Source organism: Psittacula echo, assembly GCF_963264785.1.
Source record: "Psittacula echo genome assembly, chromosome: 2".
In the NCBI taxonomy this organism is placed as follows: domain Eukaryota; kingdom Metazoa; phylum Chordata; class Aves; order Psittaciformes; family Psittacidae; genus Psittacula; species Psittacula echo.
The window spans coordinates 31,123,107-31,138,921 of NC_137737.1; the positions used below are offsets into that span (position 1 = coordinate 31,123,107).

General features: G+C 40.7%; 1 protein-coding gene across 1 annotated transcript; it reads right to left on the reverse strand.

The window, feature by feature from the left end:
* Positions 1-1,190: 1,190 nt before the first annotated feature.
* LOC308217289 (uncharacterized protein) lies at positions 1,191-8,050 on the reverse strand (the record flags this gene model as incomplete). Its single annotated transcript, XM_080610276.1, has 5 exons — positions 1,191-1,300; positions 2,953-3,048; positions 3,468-3,572; positions 4,732-4,827; positions 7,804-8,050. The coding sequence occupies 5 exons, from the start codon at positions 8,048-8,050 to the stop codon at positions 1,191-1,193; spliced, it is 654 nt and encodes a 217-aa protein (XP_080466402.1).
* Positions 8,051-15,815: the final 7,765 nt, after the last annotated feature.

Consider the following 15,815-nt stretch of genomic DNA (forward strand, 5'->3'; position numbering starts at 1 on the left):
TCCAGTTTCACCTAGAAGACAATGAAAAATCAGTCGATCTCTCAAAATTTGGGCAGCATTCAGAAAGTTGACTGATTTAATTTGCACATTCTGGCAAAACCTTCCTCAAATGTAGCATCCAAGAAAGAGCACAAATGAGACATGAAGCAATGAATGTAGGAGTCTCACTCTGATCTGCAGCCCATTCCAAAGGCTGCAAAACCTAAATGAGGACAAACTGCAACATGTCCAGAAAACAAGCCTCAGCATCCTCCGTACAGGTGATCTATGGCAGACATGGCTTTTCCTCAGGGCCAGTCTGTAGCCTCCCATTGTATTGCTCATGTAGCAACACAAATCTTGAATAGGAATTAATCATCAATGTCTACATCTCCGGAAGGGAGATTGAGAAGTGTGTTTATCTCACTGGGATGAGGAAAAGAAATAATTGGAAGTTGAGAGATGATCAGATAATATGATTATAGAAGCAGTCAAGATAAAGACTCTCTTCAAGCATCAATATGGATTAAGCTTTTAGAAAGTAACAGTAGAACTATCTGCACAAGTACTGTGTTTTGTTTTTCTAATACTGCTTAACTGATCAAGATCCAAATCAGATTGAGGGGAGGGGCAGGAAGCATACATAAAATGATAACCAGAGTTTTAATAAGATGCTTTGCACTTTGCTGATGTTCCAGAAAGATGCAAACTCTGCAACTTTCCTCTTGCAACTCTGTAATCTTATTGAAGGTAAATTATACTTGAACTAACATCCACTTCTGATAATCTGAATCAAGGCAGTTTTGTTTCATGGGCTTTTTAAAAACACATCACTAATATAACTCAATAATTCTGGTCAAAGGGGAAAAAATAGGAAAGAACATAGATCTATTCTGAAGTACTTTATTTGAAGAGTAAATTTTATTTCAAGGTCAGTTTTATCAACCAAGACTTCTGCTTACGAAGGAAAAATGAGAACAGAAAGAAACGTGCCATACACTACACACACTTGGGTACTTATAACAGCTTTGTTACAATCAGCAGTACTTTTCTTTCATACAGAAAAGCATTTACTTAATATACTGAAGACAAAGAGCTATCTGAAATCAATTAATTACCATGTTTGTTCTGAGGTCTCCCACTGCAGCAGACTTCATCTCTGTGTGAAGAGTTACATGAAGAAAACACAGCTTATCTTTGCGCAAGTTACTTCATTCCTTCCTTTTCTTTGTACATTGTAGACCAGAGTAGGGCAGTCGGCATCTGCACACGTTAGGAGCTATGCATTTTCCTCCGTGTTGACAAGGTAGTTTACATACAGCTGAAATGAGACACCAGATACACAGTATGTCTCAGCACAACACAGGATCATTTTTCTTCTCTGTCTCACTGTGCTAGCAGAATTGTTCCCTAGTGACCGCACTGGGACAATACAAATAAAAGCATAATGGAAGAACTGAAAAGCCTCTCAAGTTATGGCATCGTGGCCCTCACTGGAATACAGCCACAGTACCTCTAGCCTTATTCATGCTCCATTCCTCTTTTAAAATGCTATCATTTCTATTGTTCTTTACAGCACAGGCTATTTTTGAGATGGACGCCTCCATGAAAGTGAGGCAACAATAAAAATTCCTGCTGAAACTGATTCAAGCTGGTTCTTGGATCCACATCTATGAGGAAACAGTTGCCATATCCTAGCTTTTGCTCAAACATTACCCTTCTGTTCCCCCACAGGAAGGGCAGGGGAGGACTAGGCAGGCACAGCATTAGTTGTCCCCAACTAGTTCAGTTAACAGTTATCCCCTAACACCAGTTAATATGCCAGGGGCTGCAATTTGCTTATGAGCACCTGCACCAACAGAAGCCAAACTGGATGCAAACCTAGTTAGCTCAGGAATAGTGGTAGTTGTGACATGAAGAATCTGAATACTTCTACCATTGGTGTTGGTGAGCGAATAGAGTTAAGCATTTTATAAGTTCTTTGCATCATCCATACTTACCTTTTAATATCACTGTCTACCTCAATACACTGAAGAATATGAAGGACAGGCACTTTGCTGATCAAATGGGAATGCTAAAATATTATTTATTAATGCTTACTTGACTATATACATAATATATATTGCAGAAGAACTAAGAATAGCTGCTTTGGATTCCCACAGGCACACAAAAAATTGAAATGCAGAGGACTTCATCTGGAGACTCTGCACCCATGATATCCAGTTTAAAAGCAGTGTTTCATTGAGCTTTCAGTGTCACAGAGAGCAAACCAAAAAATTTCCGTTTTTACAGACTCAGGATTAGTACCTTTAGCATCAGGGCAGTGCTGATATATGCATAGAAAGCCCTGCCCGGGAAGGGTAGATTAAAGTTTTTATAATCATCATCTGCTTTTGTGAAATCAGAATTTGGGAAAATGCAAGTAGTTGTTCAGCAAGAGTGTCAGTCAGTACTAATCCTGATTATAGCCAGCTTCCCCTTTTAAGGGCACCTGCAGTTGGTTCTGCCAACTAATCCTCAAAGTGAGAAACAAGTTTCAATCTTCCATGTCCATAAAATTTAATGAAGCTTCAAACCCACATCAGTAGTGACAGTGTTTCTGTAATGACCATTTTCAGTTCTTTATACTGGAGTTCTGGCTTACGGGAAATATTTCAGAAATAATGACAAGACATACCAAGTAATGAATTTGTTCACACCTAAAATCTGAATCTGAATTTAAAGTGGTGAATTTCTGTCTTTCTGACCAGAAAGCCTTCTTCTGCAAAAAGAAGGCTTTCAAACATATCTTCTGTAAAGCCATCGACTTTTTATGGGTACTTGTAAGCTCCCTAGTGTGAAGAAGCAGCTCTCATTTACTATTCTGAAGATACTTTCCTAGCACCTTTGTTAAGCACTGAAGATTTGAACCCTATACTGGTAAATCAAACAAGTACAGGAAAAGATAAATGAAAAATGTCAGAAGTCATTTACCTAAGTGACATGCTCCACCAACCCATCCAGCTGGACAGCTACAGATCCCAGGAGCCACACAAGCTCCATTATTCCGACAACCTTGAGGACAAATTGCTAGAAGAAAAGAATGGGCAAGTCAGCAGGATTTATAAAACTGGTATAAAAGAATCCTGACAGAATGAAAGATTCAGGATGATACAAATTAAAATAGCAAACCACGTTTTCTTCCAGGCCAGATACTCAACTGGTATAACTCTAAAAGCATTTTCAGGACCACAGAAGCAGAAAAAAACCCCACAAACTTATGTACTGTGTTAAAAATTTTGGTTTAAATATTAACAGATGTACACTTCAGTGTAAAATAATTTGATGCAATTTTACGTGAGTACCTACCGATAATGAATGTCCTTCATTTCTGTAGTAATGCAATGACATTTCCATAGTTACAAGCCTCTTAATACTTATAAAATGTTCTTGTTACTGCAGTTACATTTTCAATCAATATAAATATTTCCATGAATGTAGATACCCACCTTCTTGGCATCTTGATCCTGTCCAACCAGAAGCACAAAGGCACTTCACAACTCCATTGACAGAGATGCATTCCCCACCATTCTGACAGCCTCCTTCACAGCTTACTGCAAAAGAACAGCATACATACACAGTGCATTTCAGAAGCAGCACAGGACTTCAAATAGTTACCTTTAAACAGCTGGTCTGCCATCAACTACTTCTTTTACTACATATGCAAAGACTAAAATTTCAACTATTATGAGCAAGGCACAGTTCCGTAAGGAGTGAGTGAGGATGACAGAGCCACATCTGCAAATGCCAATTCAAAATGCAGTTAAAATTAAGGATTCACTTAAAAGCTTGTTGAGCATTTAGCCTGAGAGTATCAACAAACAAACATGCTTATTGCTATGGCACGCTTCTCCCTCCCCAGCTGTGAACCAACTGTTCATCACCTACACTACAGTAACTACTAGCATGCATGTGCTTATTAATCTTGCCAAATCACAGCTGGTAAGCCAGTAACATGTGACGAAGGATTCACATATTTCCTTACCTGACTGGACCTATACATAACAAGAGGAAGAAAAGAGGAGGATATTACTTTGACAAATGAGCCTATAAACATAGTCAAGTTGAGTGGTGCCTTCCCAAAGGTCAGCTAAGTCAGCCTCCTCAGTCCAGATTTGTTCTACACATCAAAGCCCTGAAGGCCTCATTAATGAAGTGTTATTTATGCCAGACGTATGATTGGTATCAACTGTGGTGTGTACCATCTTTCAAATATGGCATAATCACTGTTCTGTACAAGCAAATGCATCCTTTCATAAGCTTCAATGTAAATGTATACACCACATTCACTGTATTGAAGAGAAACAACTATCCTTCATTATAATGACAGACAGTTGGGATGTGCGCTTGATACTTGGTAGGAAAAAGTATCTTTCACAAGTTTTGAGCATGATTTCAGCTAAAGGATATTTGGCACAAATGCTGAACATACAAGGACACACAAGTCAACTTCAGCACAGCTAGCAAAGCTCTTCAGAGCTTGTTTTCATATTTCTTTGTCATACATTATAAGTTAATGTGTTTAATACTGACTATATATGATTGATCATGGTGACTGGGAGAAGTGCCTGAAGACTAGATGAAAGCAGGCATCAGTCCGACATTCAAGGACAAATTGGACCAGAGAATCACAGGCTCAAGAGTCTGAAATTAATTTTGTCCGATTTCAAACTCCTTGTCTTTCCAAGCTACCACTTGTTGGCTCTTATTCACCTTTATGACAGTATCTACCCCCATAGCCAGGTGGACATCTGCATTTTCCAGGTCTGAGGCACTCCCCACCATTTTTGCATTTTGGATAACATGTTGCTGTAGGAGAGAGAAAAAAGGCAAAGCTTAGGTAAATATTGATGAGGCTTACCAAAGTTACTACTTCAGTACATAAGAAATTCACGTTATTTTAGTCTCCGAGTACTCACTTTGTCTTCAGATTTCCTAAGATGTATTTGCCCTACATATTCTACACGAGTTGAAACAGTTTCTCTTAAAGACAGCATTCCACCATTTTAAGCTTTTAAACACTCAAAACTAAGGAAGCTTTTGGATGACAGGGAGGACGGGCAGAAGAAAAAGCCATATTAAGCAGGAACACAGCTGGACTACCAAAGAAGCTCTTCTCACCTGTCATTTCTTGACTTCAGTTATCAAAACAGGTGATAAGAAGAAATTATTTAATTAAAAATGCTGCAACTTAAGGAGCATCTTCTGATTCTTATACTTCACTCTTTACTGGATTCCTACAAGTGTCTCCAGAAAAACTAGATGCTCATTTCCTCATACCCCTTCTCTAAAATGTCTCTAGAAGCCAGCATTTCCTTCTACTCCACCCTCTTTTTTTTTTTGCCTCAGCTTCCCTTTCAGAGACATACAGTGTTTGTCTAGAAATCATCTGAGATAAATGTAAGCTTTATCATAACTGTATTTATATGTGGGGAGAAAAACATCTGTGATCATCACAGATTCTGTGATGATCATTGCTGACATCTTGGACAGGTTGAATAAGGCACAAATAAAAATCTTCATTTTGCTAAATTCTGGGTAAGTCCAGTCAGATTGCAAAAAAACTATCTATAGCACAGATCTCCTTTCTATTCATAATTCACTTCTGAATCAGCCCTGGTGTTTGAGAAATCATTTATTTATTCACACACAACTTTTAGAAACCCATGTGTTTGAGAGTCTCATCTGGATTAATTGCAGGTGTGAGATGAGTTCTCTACACCGCATTGCTTTATATTTTCTGGATGGGTGAGAATGCTGAAACAGAGGAAAGAAAAGGGAAAAGACAAGCCATGAATAACCACACTGACTTCGCCCTCGTACACTTATAGCACTCTGAATCAACCCAGTTGAAGAACAGAGGATTTTTCTCATTAGTATCTGCAGGAAGAGTATTTGCATGCAAATACATGGACATGTAAGAAAGAACCATTCAGCACTCATCTCTTCATAACTGCTTTCAGTTCTTTGGAAATGCCATACGAGAGGTTGCAACTTAACTAAAACTCTGTTTCTGTGTTATTTCACATAGTTTTCAGTTCTCTTGACAGAACAGGCTATGAAGCTTCATTTATCCAAATTTATTTCTACATTGATGACCTTATCAGAGCAAGCATTTATTAGTTCCCTTAACAACTCCAGACAGTTCACCTCCCTAGCTCAAAGTCAGATCTAAATCTCCAACAACATTTCACATCTCCCCTAAACCCAAAAATGTCTAGGATCCAACAGTTGTTTGGAACAGTGCATACAGCATAGCTATTCATCTCCACTATGCAGTGCATTAGCGATACGTCATTTGTCACCACCTGCTAGCCTTAGCTTCTAAATAAAACAACGTTCCATGAATGGTTACAGTGCTGAATGAAATTTCCAACATCCCATTTCAGAGTGAAAAAAAAAACCAAAACACAAAAACTGAGTGAAGGACATTGAGAACTAGAACAAATATTGTACAAATTATATTATCTCTTCACACAAGGCACGTGAAGCAAAAGAACTCCTGATATTGAGTGACTTTTAGCAATTAATAGCCACAATGGTCTGCAGTTAAACTTCTTGAAGAAAGGAAAAGGAATCCAGCATGTTATATTAAACAGGGTATAAACAAAAACTCTTTCCCCAGTATTTACTTTTGCATATTGCACTACTGAAAGAGGGTAGATTTAGATTAGATATAAGGAAGAAGTTCTTTGCTGTGAGCGTGGTGAGGCACGGAAACAGGCTGGCCAGAGAAGCTGTGCCTGCCCCATTCCTGACAGTGTTGAAGGCCAGGTTGGACAGGACTTTGAGCAAGCTGGTCTAGTGGAAGGTGTCCCCATCCATGGCAGGGCAGTTGGAACTGGATGAACTTTAAGGTTTTTCTAACCCAAACCATTCTATGATTTTCAAAAATACTGTCTCCCCTTGGAAGCCAACAGGAACAGACTTCACCCTAGCTTTACATCTCCTACCATGGAAATGGGAGGTACAAATGACTATGTGGGTCAGGTATTACGTATGAAGTAAATTCCAGTATTTTTTACAATCACAACATATTCTAAATAAACAAGAGATCCAGAAAAGAACCTACTTCCTACACACTTTTTTTATCTTCTAATTAGTCCCATGCTCACTAATCACACCCAGTTTACCACTTCAACATTGCTGAGGCTCAGAAAGCTGCCAGCCTCTAAAAGCACCATTCCTTTCTTGGGGAAGTGTTTAAGCATACACAGTAAAAATAAGAAAAGGAAACCAACGCCAAAGCCTGTCCAGAAGGTGGACGCTTACCCAATGTTCATGTGGTAAAACACTACCTACAGACAATACAGCCATTTCTGATGGCTGGGTCTACTCACCTACATGTGCGCCTTCATAAAGGAGCTGGCTCCTGGGTGCACTCTACCAGTTCACTATCATTGCCTTGCCTCACCAGAAACTGAGAATCTTCACCTCTCTTCTTCCATCACTGCACCTGATTTACACCCTCCCCAGCATCTAGCCACCAGCCTCCCACACTAGGTCCAAATCCAAGCTCTTCAGAACTTCCCAGAGGGACTACTCGTGGGAAGGCTGACGGGTCAGATACCTGACACCGGTACCCGCGCCCAGCCGTGCTCAGGCCAAGACGCACGCCCAGGGACCACCACGAAAGACCAAGTCCTCACAGCATCGGGCAGGCTCCCGGAGCGGCCTGGGGCGCTTCTCATCTTGCGCCCACAGCCCCAATCCCACCACGGCCCGCGCCGGCCCCGGCCCAGGGACCCCATACAACCCGCTGTCGCCCGCCTCGCGGTGGGTTACCGTGCTGGCAGAGCTCGCCCTCGTAGCCCTTGGAGCAGAGGCAGGTGCCGTTGCCGAGGCAGAGCCCGCCGTGCTGGCAGCGAGGGCTGCAGGCCGCCGGCGGGCCCCCGCCGAAGGGCAGAGCCGCTCCGCCGGCGGGCAGGGCGCGGGTGCCGGCGTCGCCGCCACGGCACAGCCCCCATAGCGCCAGCCACATCAGCAGGCGGGGCAGCCCCGTCCCGCCGCAGCCGCCGTCCCGCCGCGCCATGGCCCGGCAGCCGCTGGCTCGGGCAGCTCGCTGCGACCCGCTCCGCTCCCCGCGGCTGCCTGCTCTGCGCTCGCTCCCCTTTCACCCCAGCTCCCTCACGCCCCCCTCGCTTTTCCCCTCACAGTCTTTCCTACTCCTCCGCCTCCTCACCCCTACTTCAGCGCCGGCCCCCTCTCGCCTCGCCGCCCCCCGCGGCGTGTCACGGAGGGTGGAAGCCCCTCCCGGGCCCCGGGAGTCTGCAGGCCCCGAGACTGCCTCGGGTAGGGAAGCAGCCCATGGGCAGCCATTTACCAGGGGTGATCTGTACGGAGGTCGAGGGGTCTGCCTTGGCACGAAGCCTCAAAGCGGGCCCCGCTATCTGCCAGCCTTTCTGCCTGTTTATAGATGGCACAGCTCCTGCCACTTAAGCAGCCAACCTCCCTCTTTGCCACCTTACATGCCCTCTGATTTCTATGCGCTTTAAATCTGAATATCGTGTCACAACGTTCAAAGGGTGATTTGAAAGATAGGACTGACATACTGAACTCACTGCCTCTTTGCAGCTGGGAAAACAGGAGGAATGTGGGTTTCCTGCTGCTGTCTTATCCAGTGTGCCATCTCTGGGAATGGCTTGAATACAGTTCCGTGACAAAATAGCAATACAGTTCAATTGTGAAAATATCCTCAATTGCAAGAATACAAGTGTAGATGATCAGAAAACATTTCCTCCCTTCCCCACCCCCAATGTTTCCTACCTTTCAGAAACATTTCCTATCATCTTGAATGTTTCTCAGAGAAAGCACACACCTTCAATGGCAAGACTGAGCCCAAGAGAATCTTTTCGGATGAGTTTGATTGCCCAGTAGTGATTAGAGGATAGTACAAGCACCTATAGAAAGCATCTACAAAAAAGTGGTATAAACCTCATGCCTTTTGAAAAACCAAGGAAAAAACAAGTCCATCTTCAACAGTGAGAGTTGAATTTGAATTAGTTTTGCTAGTGGCACAAAACAGCTTGATTTGTTGTCTAGATGAAGCAGTAGTGTGATCTGGTAACTGCATTCACTTTGGCTGAAATTAAACTTTGTGTAACTGCCTGATAGAATTTTCTGTCGGAAAACTTTCTTTGATCCTTTTTCACACCTACAGTGTGATATATACAATTCCCAGAGGGAATACAAGGCAAAGCTGTTACTGATAGCATTAGGTGCTGTTTGGCTTATGACAAAGGTTAGGTCACATGTAACATGCTTTGCAAGACTGTATTTAGCCTTTAAAGGAGCAAAGTAACATGTTAAATGATTAAACAAGAGAACCCTAGAAGTGCAACACTAAATAATTTTCTAAAATGGGCACTGTTCCCCTCTTGCTTATGCCTAAGCAACCAAAGCGAGTTTTAGATGATACATACATACAGTTACATTCATCCTGTGCAAAACCACGTTGCAAATATCCTTTCATGTAGTACTGGTGCTGCAAAGAAACAGTGATCTAGTTACTCATGCATAAGCTGCCATAGTGTAGTAATTTGCCATCTAGAAAAAACACATCCAAGTCCTGTTTGTATGGCAGTTCCAGCTGTGGGGGAGAGAACAGGGTCTTCTGGTTTTGGATGCAGTATCCCCTCTGGCAAGTACAAAGGTAGTTGTGTTGTGCAATGAGAATACTCACGGCAAAACTGCTTGCCAGAAATATATTGGAGAATAAATTTTTCCCAGAAGGAACAGCTTGCTTTACCCTAACCTCACAGGAGCAGAGGGAGAGGGAAAAAAAAAGAACTGAGACTGACTCTGGGCTATCTTGTTCTCTGGGTATATCATAATTCTGCACTTCCTTGACTTCTGCCAGTAATTTTGATCATATTGAGTTCTTCACAGAATTATTTTTTCCATTTTTGTCTTTTCTCCATGAGACAGTTTAATGTACAAATGTGCCTCTCTGATATTAATGCCTAGCAACAATTCATTCACACACAATTCTTTTCAGGCTTTAACAGCTATTCTTCATTATTCATGTAAAGAATCTGATTTTTAAAGTATTATTTATTTGCAGTCCCATATCCCAGGTTTCCTATTCCAAAAAGATGACTTCTGGTGGCTCAGGTTAATTAAGAGCCCTTTTTTTTTTATTATTTATTTCTCGCCAGGTTTCCTTTGAGGATCTTAAAATAATTAATATGAAAGAAAATAATCATATTTTGAAATATGGCCAATGCCCCTTCAGTGGAGATAATTAAATGCAAAGATTATATTAAATAAGCTTGCCCAGGTGTTTCATTGAATGAAATAAATTTGCTTAAACATTATCCTCCATAGGAAGGATTAGTCTGCTTCACCATCTTTGTGAATCTAAATTAATCTCATAGCTTATCAAATTTGCTGAGCGCGTGTCTGCATTTTTTAAAGGGATTGTGTCATGTTAACAGAGGTTCTCACTGAAAACAGAAACGGTTCCAGCCACATGCTTTAGCCATAGAAGCACAATCTGATAACGACTGCAGTTAATGGAGATGCTTAGTACAGAGTTAGACAAAGAGAATTCGCAGTCATTCATGTCTTAAGGGTTGTATTTGATACTTAGTGTCAACTTAAAATAAAGCAGTTTTAGGACTAGGACATTCACAGGCTCATTTTTTGCTCATTTAAACAGTAAAGAGTGTCAGCATCCTCCTGTTGCACTGGCTAGCTGTGTCATAGACAGCAATATGTGATAGCCTCTTGAGGGGCACTGCTGTCCAGTCCGCAGGGGAAGACAGGGATGAAATGAAAGCTGCATTAGAATTGAAGCTAAGATAGTCAGTGACATACTGTAGGAAAAAAGATACTCACCTGGAGTTTGGGATTCTGCTCCATGTGAGGCATAGCAGGTACAAGGACTGGGCTTTCCCACAACCCTATGGGAAAACTTCACTTCTGGCCATCCTGAAGTGTGCCTGTGTCTCCTGCCTACTTAAAATACTTTTATTCCATTACAGCCTGAACAAAAATATTCAAGCATAATAAGCTCAGATCTTCATATGTCATGGGATTTTACAAGTCAGCCAGGCATAATACAGCACAACCTGTTCTCAAAAAGTAGTGACTTGAAGGAAAACAATAAGCAGAGAAATTGGGACACAAAATTTTAGAGGGTGATGCACAATAATCTAATAAAATGACAATGTGTCATTAATCAGGTAGATTTAGTGGGGTGGCATGTATTATACAGCTAACCTCTTGCCTAGCACTGTGCAGCTTGTGTGGTTCCAAGCCCCGAGTCAATCATAGCTGCACTGTTAGTGTTGGACTCAGTGCTGTATTAAAGTACATCTAATAATACAGCATCCAGAGCTGAGGCTTTGTTTCTCAGTGTGGTGTCACAATCAGCACCCACATTTATAAGTACTTTTCACCATAATTTGATCTCCATTATACCACATGCAAAGGAGCCATCAGGTAATGATGCAGTTAAGTAGCATTAATCAAAGCTGTATCCCAACTCAAGTCCATGTCAAATCTTTCAGATAATGGGGACTTATGATCAACATCAGTCTTCTTTGTTGACAGTTTGAATACTGATCTGCCTTTCCAGTGCAATTGAACTAATGTGGCATTTGAGAAATATGTATGGAAGTCACTATAATTCTGCTAAAAAGAGGAAAATGATATATGAGTTTGTTTCCAAATGTGTGAATTAGGCAAGCAGAAGTATTAGATATATACAAGCTATGTACAAACATTCATCCACAACTGCCATGCACATCTTTTGTTGGTGTCCAAAATTAAGTGCCTCTATGAACTGCATGTAGATTGTCCCCACTAGTGCACCTAGCCCAGATTCCATAATATGAAATATTTTATCTGAAACAAATGTATTAATCTGAAAGATGCCAGCCAGTATGCAACTTTCAAACCCATTATTCTAATAAGTAATTTTCTTCACATAACAGCAAATTCTCAATATATGGTGTTTAGTCAACAAGACTGATGTGCACTGAAGTTCTTGTTCACAGATTCATCTTGCTTACCAGATAGTAACATGGAAAAGTATGCATTAGTGAGGTATTTCAGAATTAACACTTTAATCATTGTAATTAGTTATAAATCTCTTACACTGTCACTTTCCCTAAGCATTTGCAATTAGAGTGCAGAATAAATCTGTGCCTGGGGACTCTGGGTATCCCAAAGCAACACAAGAATATTGTTGAAAGATCAGCCAGCCTCACTAGAAAGAGTTTAGCTCTGTTTGAAGGTCCGTTTTATACAAGCCAAGGTCACCCAGTCACTACTCCCTCTTTTGAATCCTGGATGCAAATTAGCTGACAGGAAAAGAAATGATGTTTCTTTTCCCATTAAAAGATCACTGAGCAAAAAGATCAAGGCTTGTCTGACTCCCTGAGAAACAGCTCAGCCTTCAACTGTAACCTTAATTGCTTGTTGGATCTGATTCTGTCTTTGAGGAAAGTTTGGTGCTGTCTAAGCTAAGAAACACTTCCAAAGTGGGCAGGCCAGTGACCCTTTATCTGATTTCACAAACAAAGTGTTACTTCAAAGTTGCAATTTTATAAAACAAGGTGCTAATCAAACTGCAGATCACCTTGGTTACTCACTCCAACAAGGGGGGAACAGCAAGTGTTTACATAAACATTGCCCATCTTTATTTTGAAAGCTGAGGCCAGTCTCACTATACCTAAGGAATTTTCTGCTCATGCTGTAGGTCTTAGGATCGGCCCATGTCCTGGGTTCTATAGATGCACCATTTGAAAGATGCTGAGCAGATACTTATCAACAGAAATCAAATATGAGTCATATACAGAAACTACTGTTAAGGACTAAAGTCCTGATAAAGCAAGACTATGAGACACTTATGTATTACATCCAGCTTCTTTTAGAGACATCTGGAAACTTCCTTATTTTCTTCATCTCTGTAGTATCAGGCCACCTCCCAGCAAATGAAAGTCATAATATTGCAAGGCACTAGGTACCTTGGATTTTTACTTGGCCTGGAGTTTAGAGGGTGTCCTGGGTTCAGCAGTAGCAGTCATTTTTCTCCTTCTTAGTAGCTGGTGCAGCGCTGTGGTTTTGACTTTTGGCCTGGGAATAGTACCGATAAAACCGATGTTTTCAGTTGCCGGTCAGAATGTTTACCCTGACCAAGGACTTTGTGAGTCTCATGCTCTGCCAGGGAGGAGGGAAAGCCAGGAGGAAGCAGGGATAGGACACCTGACCCAAACTAGCCAAAGAGGTATTCCATAACACAGCACGTCATGCCCAGGGATGTAACTGAGAGTTACCCGGAAGGGTTAGTTCACTGCTGGGTAGGGGCAAGGTATCGGTCGGTGAGGTGTTGTATTCTCTTCCCTTGTTTTTTCCTTTATCATTATTATTGGTGGTAGCAGTAGTGATTTGTGTTATACCTTAGTTATTAAACTGTTCTTATCTCAACCCGTGGGAGTTACATTCTTTCGATTCTCCTTCCCATCCCTCCAGGAGCGGGCGGAAGAAAGAGTGGGGGGAAGTAGACTGCATGGTTCTAGTTTACAGCCTGGGGTTAAACCACAACAGAGGGCTATTTCACAATGCCATCAAAGTCAAACTGAAGTAGCTCTGCTCCTATCCCATATTCTTTCTGCACTGTACTCTGCTGAGTTGCTGAAGTGATCTTGCAAGTAAATGAAAAGAATTTGATTTCCTCACTACTCATGGGCTCTAAACCATGTCCCTCATAAATAAATGATTTTTTTTTTTTTTTGGTCACTGAATGTTATATTCTGCCCTTAAAGAAATCCGGCATAATATCCGATGAAAAGAATAATTGATTAGCACTTGGTGAAACTAATGACTATAACTCAGATACCACGACACTGCACACAGTATAAATACTGGTAGGCTAATGTTCTGTAAATTAGTTGAAGTGGAAAGTCCACATTCACAATTCATCCTGATGAACTGAAGGAAAAAACCCAAGAGAGTAAATACTAATTCTACTATAGGATTTTTTTAGTAGTGAATTTTATATTATTCTAGTAATTAAATCTCTGGCTCACAAGATACAGCTTTATATTCATCAATGGTCCACAGCATCAAATATTATTAATCACTTCATATTTATAGTTATTACTGTACATAATCCTTACACACACTTATCTGTAAGACAAAGCAACACTGCTCAAGCTGCTCCAGAGCAAAACCAGTGTCTGTGGAAGCATCCAGAGAATCATCCTTGAGACATAAAGATATCACTTTTTCTGCCCCAAAATTGTTGCCAGCTTAAGGGTGAATGTGGCTACTGTTCAGCAGGGCACAGCAACACAACCCAGCAATGTGGAACAGGAAACGAATAAAAAAAGACCACGTCTAATTGATATTTAGATATGGTAGGATGTAATTACTCATGCTGGAATTTGTTCAGAGCACCAGCACTCTGAATGCTCCCTTATTACAAAAAAAAAGTACAATCCGTTCTTTACTGTCCACGAACAGAGAAGACTTTTATTCAGCATCTGATAGTTAAAAAAATTAGTTTAATACCTATTTCTATGTTTTTCATGTCATTGCTATGTTTGTTATGTTATATTACCCCAAACCTATCTCTGAACAAAGAAAGTTGTAGCTCAAGTACATAGTGCTTAGAAGTAAACAGCACTTCACAAGTTTAAAGTTCATTATAAATATTGCCTGCTTGCATTAATTTTCAAAGCATTCCTGAAGGAAATGGCAGAGCCACTCTACAAATTGTGAGGCAACAGAAAGTTGTTAATCAACTCACATTTACAGCTAATAATGAAGCTGGAGTGTGCATGGTATTATTTGCTTGGTCCACATTTCAAATCATGGCAGCATGTCTAATGCAAATGTGTCTTCATGTGATCTGCATAGCCTGCTCAGGAAATGAGGATGTGAAAAGAAGGAAGTCAGATAATAGCTTATTTCTAAAGATCTGTCATTCATCTGAAAACCACTGGTAGACACCATCTTTCCTAACTGCACAGGTATGATAATATTGAGGGACCACACCTCTAATTTGAACAAAGCTGAAATCTGGGTCCAAGAAATTTAAAAAGTGAGAGTTGCTAATCTGAATGCTTAACACCAGAGCAAACAGGTTAACAATGAATTAAAATTCATGCTAGCCAACTAACAAAATAGTGAAAATTATCATTGGCGTCAATGAAAATATCTCAAATCTACCTCTTACTTGTGAGTGCAGGTAACAGGTAAAGGAAATTAATATATCCAGGAAATTTTAACATTCCTAGAAAAAAACCCAACAGGATCTTTTTCATTGTCATCTTTCTTTAAACTTTTCCCATTAAACAGGTGCTCTCCAGTGGACCAGTTCAGCTCTCTCTGCCATTTATGCACTGTGCTGCCACTGAAACTCAGCCCCTTGATGGGCACTAACTCTGATGGAAACTTTTGCCTGCCCTGACTGTGAAGACTTCTCATGTTGTATTTAGTGGTAACTCCTGTTTGTGCATTGACAGTATTGCCAATTTTGAAGGGTTTTCACACAGATTGTGGTTTGGGGTTTGTTTTTTTTTCTTTGGAGGGGGGTTGTTTGGGTTGGTGGGGTTTTTTTGGTTGTTGTTGGTTTGGGTTGATTGGTTTGCTTTTTTTTTCCTCCCTCAAATCTCCAGATTCTGGAATACTATGAGTAGTTTTGATACTTCATTTTAAAAGCTGTGAAAAAGAGCTAAGAATATGATCCTAGAAAACTCAAGTTGTTGAATTTCTTATCTTCTGCCAACTTCTTAAAAATAACAGGTTTTTCTACTATTTTTTTTGTGCCTATCTTTTGAGCTCCT